Source organism: Lutjanus erythropterus, chromosome 9 (genome assembly GCF_056507025.1).
Source record: "Lutjanus erythropterus isolate fLutEry1 chromosome 9, fLutEry1.hap2, whole genome shotgun sequence".
Taxonomy (NCBI): domain Eukaryota; kingdom Metazoa; phylum Chordata; class Actinopteri; order Lutjaniformes; family Lutjanidae; genus Lutjanus; species Lutjanus erythropterus.
In genome coordinates, this window is record NC_139325.1 from 9,690,614 (window position 1) to 9,698,671 (window position 8,058).

General features: G+C 41.6%; 1 protein-coding gene across 1 annotated transcript; it reads left to right on the forward strand.

The window, feature by feature from the left end:
* Window positions 1-215: 215 nt before the first annotated feature.
* On the forward strand, window positions 216-4,098 carry pou3f2b (POU class 3 homeobox 2b). The gene has a single exon (XM_084726093.1). The coding sequence runs from the start codon at window positions 464-466 to the stop codon at window positions 1,634-1,636; it is 1,173 nt and encodes a 390-aa protein (XP_084582219.1). The 5' UTR covers window positions 216-463; the 3' UTR covers window positions 1,637-4,098.
* Window positions 4,099-8,058: the final 3,960 nt, after the last annotated feature.

Genomic DNA, 8,058 nt, shown 5'->3' on the forward strand with positions numbered 1-8,058 from the left:
CAATAATAAGGTAAAGTCTACCTCAATTAAAAACTGTAGACTATATCTCACACAGCAGAGCTTTTGTTTTTATCATCCCACTGAAGGAGCTCCTGGTCTCCAGATCCAGACTACCTGCAGACCGACAGAGTCCTGATAGAAGCTGACTATCAAAGGAAATCAACTGTATCTTACAGCTGCACTGCTCATCCCGGTGCTCCGTCTCCCCATGCTGCACTCCGGCTCTCCGCTTCCACGGGAGCCTCAACTCGCACCTCTCCAACAAAGAGAGTAGTGTTTGCTGAGACTTCCCCGCAGCCAATCGCCACGCCGTTGCCCTTGGTAACCACGTCCATCATCCTTCGGCACCCAATGGGCGGCGGGGGGCGGGGCGGAGTCCAGGTGCGCCTCGGCGTCCACTTGGCAGAGCGCCTGGGAGCCGCCTGTGGGCAGGAGAGGATCTGTCAAATGCGAGCTTCCTTTAATGCGAGCGACCAGTCCGGCTCCGAGAGTCATGGCGACCGCAGCGTCTAACCACTACAGCATCCTCACCTCCAGCGCATCCATCGTGCACTCGGAGCCCGGCAGCATGCAGCAAGCCACGGCGTACCGGGACGCGCAGAGCCTGTTGCAGAGCGACTACCCGCTGCAGAGCAACAGCCACACGCTGAGCCACGCACACCAGTGGATCACGGCGCTGTCCCACGGAGAGGCAGCCCCGTGGTCCTCCAGCCCGCTCGGCGCGGAGCAGGACATCAAACCCGCGGTGCAGGGCGCCCGGGACGAGATGCACAACTCCAGCAGCAACCTGCAGCACCAGTCGCGGCCACCCCACCTGGTGCACCAGACGCACGGGAACCACCACGACGGCCGGGCGTGGAGAACCACCACCGCGGCGCACATACCGAGCATGGCGACGACGAACGGCCAGAGCCTTATCTACTCCCAGCCGGGCTTCAGCGTCAACGGGCTGATCCCGGGCAGCGGCCAGGGGATGCACCACCATAACCTAAGAGACAGTCATGACGACCACCACAGCCCGCACCTCAGCGATCACGGACACCCCCCGTCCCAGCATCAGCACCAGCACCGGCCGCAGAGCCACCACGACCACTCGGACGAGGATACGCCGACCTCGGACGACCTGGAGCAGTTCGCCAAGCAGTTCAAGCAGCGGAGGATCAAGCTGGGCTTCACGCAGGCGGACGTGGGACTCGCCCTGGGGACCCTGTACGGAAATGTGTTTTCCCAAACCACCATATGCAGGTTTGAGGCCCTGCAGCTCAGCTTCAAAAACATGTGCAAGCTGAAGCCTCTGTTGAACAAGTGGTTGGAGGAGGCGGACTCCACCTCGGGCAGCCCGACCAGCCTGGACAAAATCGCGGCGCAGGGGAGAAAACGGAAAAAACGGACTTCAATCGAGGTAAGCGTAAAGGGAGCGTTGGAGAGCCATTTTTTGAAGTGCCCTAAACCGGCGGCGTCGGAAATAATCAGCCTGGCGGACAGTCTGCACCTGGAGAAAGAAGTAGTGAGGGTTTGGTTTTGTAACAGGAGACAGAAGGAGAAACGCATGACCCCTCCCGGAGCTCTGCCGGGGAGCGAGGATGTGTACGGGGACACGCCGCCGCACCACGGGGTCCAGACCCCGGTCCAATGAACTCCGCTGGAGCGCTCCTCCAGGACATGTTTCTCCTTTTTATTTATCCCCAAGGTTATATATAAATCACTGGACTATGAGACGCTATAGTGGGTGTTTTATGTATAATAGATTGCAGTGAGTACTCACACAATATCTGCAGAGAAATGGAACATGAGTGAGGGGAGGACAGGACATTTTTTCCTCTCTCTCCCAGCAGAGCTAAAGGAACATAAGCCGAGGATACATGCCCAGCACTGTGACTCCAGTCGACGCAGTTTCAAGGTGTAGCCCCTATTGTGTATTGATATTATACTTGACGAAAAAAAGAGGGAGGGGGAGGAAGAGGGATACCTGGTTTTAGACGAAAAGCAAAGCTGAATGGTTTCCATTCGCCACTTTTATATCGAACCACAACAAAAACACGTTTTTTTTCCTGTGCGTAAAAAAAGAGGGAAACAAATGCAAAGGCGTTTAGTTTTGTAGCTCTCAAATTGTGCGTCCAGCAGTGATGGGTGGGTGGTGCAGGAGGGGGGTCAAAGGAGCTGCGTTAATGGAGTAAACTGGAGGCCAGTTTAAAGGCTGCAGCCCCCAGTCCAGTGGAGTCCAGCTGAGGGTGAGCATCGCCTGAGTCCCATCTGTCAGCCAGGCAGCACAGACTGAGCCGCTGCTGCTGCTGGGAAACTGCAGGCCATTATTTATTCTGTGAGCAACGAGGTCAGGATTTAGTTGTAAACACAGATTATTATTATTATTATTATTATTATTATTATTATTATTATTATTTGTGCAGCTCGCTGGCTAAACTCTTCAATAATTTGGCCTGAGTGCGGAAATAAAAAGTGTATGACCTCTATCATGAGTCAAACAGCAGCATAAACAAAACGTCCGTTATATTTCTCTCAAAAACACGCGTTAAATAATATTTCTCCCTCCCCTCAGAGAGTCTCCCAGCTCCAGGAAGGGCTCCGTGGCGATTGATTGGACTATCTGGCACTTTTCCACAACAGGATGGGCTATAATAGATATATAGATATCTACAAAAATATATGTCACCAACTCTCACAGAACATTGGGATCCACTTTTGTAAATATTGTATAACTTTAAAAGTCATGGCTTCATCCCTTTTATTTTTTTTTTTTTTTTTCTTCACTGGGGCACTTTTTTTGGATTGTTGTTTTCAAAAACAGTTTTTTAAATCCAGTCTCATTCATAGCCTACCTACTGCCTTGTATTTGTGTGATATTTAACGTTCATTTTGTTGCCGAAATTATGCTCGTTTACGGTTTAATAATTTTTTGTGGGTTTTATTATTTTCAGTCTAAAGATTTTTTTAAAATGTGAAATCAATTTAATTTGTCTAATTTGTCAAAGGAATTCTGTTTTGCCATTTGATAGCCCGCTCTGAAATTACATTAGATTGTGTTTCCAATCAAAATATAGTGCTTTAAGGACTGAATTCAGATTAATCTCTAAATGTAGAGAACAGTCCACAGCGAATCAGACCTAGAGAGGATAAAAACGAAAATAATCATCATGATTACAGTTTGAAAAGAAAAATAATAATAAGGCCTTTCAATTTCTTCCCAAAACACATTTTTGGGACTTTCCAAAAAAATTGCAGCATATGATCAAAATTATTATTATTATTATTATTATTATTATTATTATTATTATTATTATTATCAAGGTGTTATTTTAATCTGTTTGTGAGGTCGTTGCCTTGCATTTCATTTCAGCCATTTTGTTCATCTTCGTCTATGTTGCTTTATTACATGGGGGGAAATTTGCTCGTAGACATTTTATTTTATTTTTTAGTATTGTTAATGAGATTGTAATTTATTATACAATGGCTTTTATAGATGACACAAAGTGCGAGATATATACCTATGAAATGACACCGAGGAGGCTTTTGTTTTGTAGGGAAGAAAGAGAGACATAATATTTTTTATTTTATTTTTTTTTTCAGCGGGATTGCCACAGCCTGGACCGTCACAGCTATAAATGTATATACATCTTTTCTCCGTACAGTAGCTTGCTTTTCGTTTTTATGCAAAAAAACAGATATCCAGGGACTTTTATTTTTTCCTCTCATGTGGAAACAGCTTTTTATTTGTGTTTTTTTTTTCCCTCCCTCCTGATTTCTCATGCAGAAAACAATAAGCAGAAACGATCCTAGCATTGAAATAATTCCTCAGTAGCTTTAATGAATCGATAATTCACTGGAAATTCAAGTTGTGGGATGTAGACCTGTAGCAATCCGACGCTGTTTTCTTGTTGTTTTTGTTTCATTGCTTGTTAAACCAGTGGTTTGGTTATTTTGGGGGGATATAGGCTATGTCATATTCACTGGATGAACTTGGGGTAGATAAAGCAGAGGTGATAAACGCCTGTAGGTGTTTTTCATCACTTGACACATGAACAACGGACTTGCACATTTTTAAATAATGGGGTTGATATTAAACAGCTTTTTTCCAACGTCGAGGCTAAATGTATTCTGTTTTTAATGCTGCTGCGGTGAGTTCACTATCTGCTTTGACATCTGTGGTGCTAAAAAATATGTTTCTTTGCTTCCATTGGTTTGGCTGGAATTAATGGTCGAGAGAAAAGCAGGGTTGATGAATGGAAGATTGTGAGCCGATGATGTGTGTTGTTTCTGCCCCAGGCTGCTTTTAAATGGACTGGCTTTGGCTGGGGAAAAACCTCAGCTTCCATCTAGGGTTAAATTAGGGGTTCCCAAAGTGGGGCCCGAGGACCAGTAGTGGTCCTTTTGGGAGACTGAAATGGGTCTGACGTGGTGATATTTTGATTTCACCACTATTTTATTTGTAACTAGAGGTTTCACCGTCTGTGTTAGTGTCTCAGTATTATGAACTAAAATATAAAGGTTAAGATAAAATCTCACATGGGGTTTCAAACAAATAGCCTGTTATTAGCATTTTAAAATGTATTATAATTGCCAAATTCTTTTGTATTTTTTTGGACTTCAGGACACCAATATTTGCATCAGGAAGGTTTGGTCATTTTTGGCTATAAATCTCGACACTTGAGTTATTTAACCCCAAGGTTAAAGGCATAATACGTATTTACTGAAAAGAAAAATGTATAGATTCATATAAACATAATCCCTTTTAATCATCACTTCAAGTATGTGGTGGTGACTGTATCTGCAGAGACCTTGCAGCCCTCTGCCTGTATTTTCTTATTTTTCTCAATATTTTGCTGTGCTCAGGACGCTTTATCGACCCAAAACGTCGGTATGTGACGTCCTGGGAATGAGACACAACAATTAACAATTTTTCTGGTGCGTTTGCAAACAGTTCTGACGAATCCTGCTCATTCTACCCCTGAACAAAACAACCCGGACTTTAAACGCATCACACGGTGTGGGATTTAAAGAAGTGTTTCATCTTTTTAAACAAAACTTTAAGGATTGAATTTTGTCCCTAAGATACTAACATCAAAACAAAAATGTTCTGGGTCAATGAATTACGAAAAAAGCAAAATCCATTCTTAATATTTCTGTAGGGACTTCTAGTGGCAGTGATATTGACAGTGGTGACCCTGCTGGTATTTTCCTCTTCCCTTATGGTGTGTCACTTCTCTATAATATTCCCATAGGAGCCTGTGGTGTGATATTTGTATGAGCATCTCTCTAAAAATCTATTCTGCTTCATTTTATTTTTGGCGCTGACAGGCAAAATGCAAAGCTGCTATTTCCCTGCCACTTCCTGCTTAACTCCCAAAAAAAAAAAAAAAAAAGAAAGAAAGAAAGAAAAAAGAAAAAGAAGAAGAGGAAGAAAGTGTTGCCCTCTGTGGTTGTCATAATAATATTAATTACGATCGGATTCTTCCCCCCTTTCAGCCGACAGGCTGCCAGTCAGTCCCTGTTCTGATGTCTGCAGCAGTGCAGAGTGTGAAAAGATGAGCCTGTGTATGGATGGACTGAAAATGAGATTTACACGCCTCAGCATTATCAGCTAAACGAGGAGGATCGATTGGGAATCCATAGATGATCGGTTATTAATGGCGCTGAGTAATTAACCTGATCATAAACAATAAAAAGTAGGGCGATCGTTTTTATTCATTTGTCCACTGATAGATAATAAACAACAGCCTTACCTGGGTTTGTAGTGACTTAAAGTGTGATTATCCAATTTTATTTAGATTTTGTTTATTGGATAGAATAATGACATACAGGTGAAAAGTGTGCCGTAATTATTCCCATAATACCCCGCACTAGAGTCTGTACTTTCTATTCAAAAGTGACCTCATTAGACGTTACTGTAGTTTTCATCAACTGCGATATGGCTTATTAACGTACATACAGGGCTGCAACTAACAATTATTTAATTATCCTGCCGATTGTTTTCTCAATTAGTTATTTAGTTTACAAAATGTCATAAAATGTTTTAAAATGTCCATTGGTGATGACGTCCTCAAATGTTTTGTTTTGTCCACAAATCAAAATATTCAGTTTACTGTCATAGAGGGGCAAAGAAACCAGAAAATATTCACATCTAAGAAGTTGGAATCAGATTTTTTTTTTTTAACTTTATTCTTAAACTGATCAATAGATTATCAATATGATTTATTTTGATTAATTGTTGCAGCCCTGCCTCTACATGGGATAATAAGCACAGTTAATATCATCCGTCCCAGATACAGTGAGTGTTACTCAGTATATGAGTATCGCTTTCACACGCTGTTTTGTTGTCGGTGCAGGGAAATAAAAGATGTCCCTCTGTCTGCATCATCACCACTCGCCGTTTGACCTGCCATTTGGATGCCTGGCACGCAGTGACACCCTGAAATAAAGCCGTGTCTCTCCCCGAGTCTCTCTGAGCTCGAGATTGTGAAGTAGACTTTTTGTGGAGGCCAGTAATCAAAAAAGTGCGCCCTCTTGCCCTTCATCCGCTCTCTAGCAGATGCAATTAATAGCGCGTCGCGTTAATTACACCTTCCTTTTTATTTAGGTGACTTGAAATTTCCCATTAGGCTCCCAGGGAAGAAAAAAAAAAGAGCCCACTACTCCTCCAGTGTTGTGGTGCTGAGCTGTGGAGACACACAGAGGGGGGATAGTCGATACTCTAGCGCCATCTAGCGACAGCAGCCAGCATGAGCCGAGGGTGAGTCCAAGCTGTTATGTCATTTTATTGTCTGTGACGGTTGGGACAAAAATACGTAGAATAAAAATAACAGTGAGGTGGAGATTTAGGATTTAATACTTAATAAATGTGAGGAAGATAGTATCAGAGTAGTATAACACCATCAAATAAAGATACAAGAAGGTCACAGGTCCTTGTGAGAATAAATATTATAGAGTTACTTTATTATTTTCATATTAATTCTCGTGCTGAGACATATATGTATCTATTTATTTCTTTATTTATTTAATGTAACTGATTAAATGGTTAGCCCAGGGACTAACAGGAGTTCTTGAGTAGGTCGCAGGGTCCTCAGCAAAATGAGGAATAGAATATTTCAACTTTTATCACCTTTTTTGGAAGTTGAAAGAACAAGGGAAGAAAAGGGGTAGGCTGTTTTCATTAATTGTACTTTATAGTGATCCTTTTTGTTTCACTGACTGACTTATGATCAAACTAGGATCACCGTAATTTACTATTTAGAAGATAATGTTCAGTTTTCAATTATTATCTTTACACCTAAAAAAATAAACCTAAAACTAAACAAACACCCAGGGGATTCCTTAAGACAAATCCTCTCATATTGATGGGGTCTGTGGTATAATTTGCATTTATTTTGGGGGGTCAGTGAAATGAATGAATTAATGGTTTAGCCTTTAAATGCATGCAATCCAACCTAAAATGTCAATATTTGACAGCCTGGGAATGACACTGACAATCCCTCTGATTTTACCTTTAAATGGTCCCACCAAATTAAAAAAAAAAAAAAAAAAAAAAAAAAAAGGTTGCAACCTATTTATTAGTTCTTTAATTTACAGTGAAAGTAGACTCAACAATCTGGATACATTTTCCTCAATTCTGGTGAAATAAATTTTATTGGCACAAAACACACTTTTATGAATGAGATGAAAGTGTAAAACTTGACGAATTAAACATTTTACATAAAGCATAAACATGAAATGTTTATTAAAGATGAATGAATACAATTTAAAAAGTAATAACTGGCACATAAACAATAAGAAAAAGCCAACATGCAGTAGCTCATTTGTCGGTTTTTAGGATGAAGTCTCCTGTGATTGTGACTGATTCAAACCGTTGCTGCATGTTGTTATACACTTTAATCTTCACACAGACTTTTTGCAGAAGTTGCTTTAACTTTTTTTCAGAAGCTGAAAAAAGTTTACATCTCCCACCCCATGGTTATTATCAATCATTAACAATAAATGGGGGATAAACTGATACAGAAGGATTCACGTTGAATTTTAGAGAAATATAGATTACATGATAGCATCAGC

Bases quoted from the DNA above. Each gene is read 5' to 3' on its own strand.
- pou3f2b (XM_084726093.1), top strand. From the start codon at position 464: ATGCGAGCGACCAGTCCGGCTCCGAGAGTCATGGCGACCGCAGCGTCT.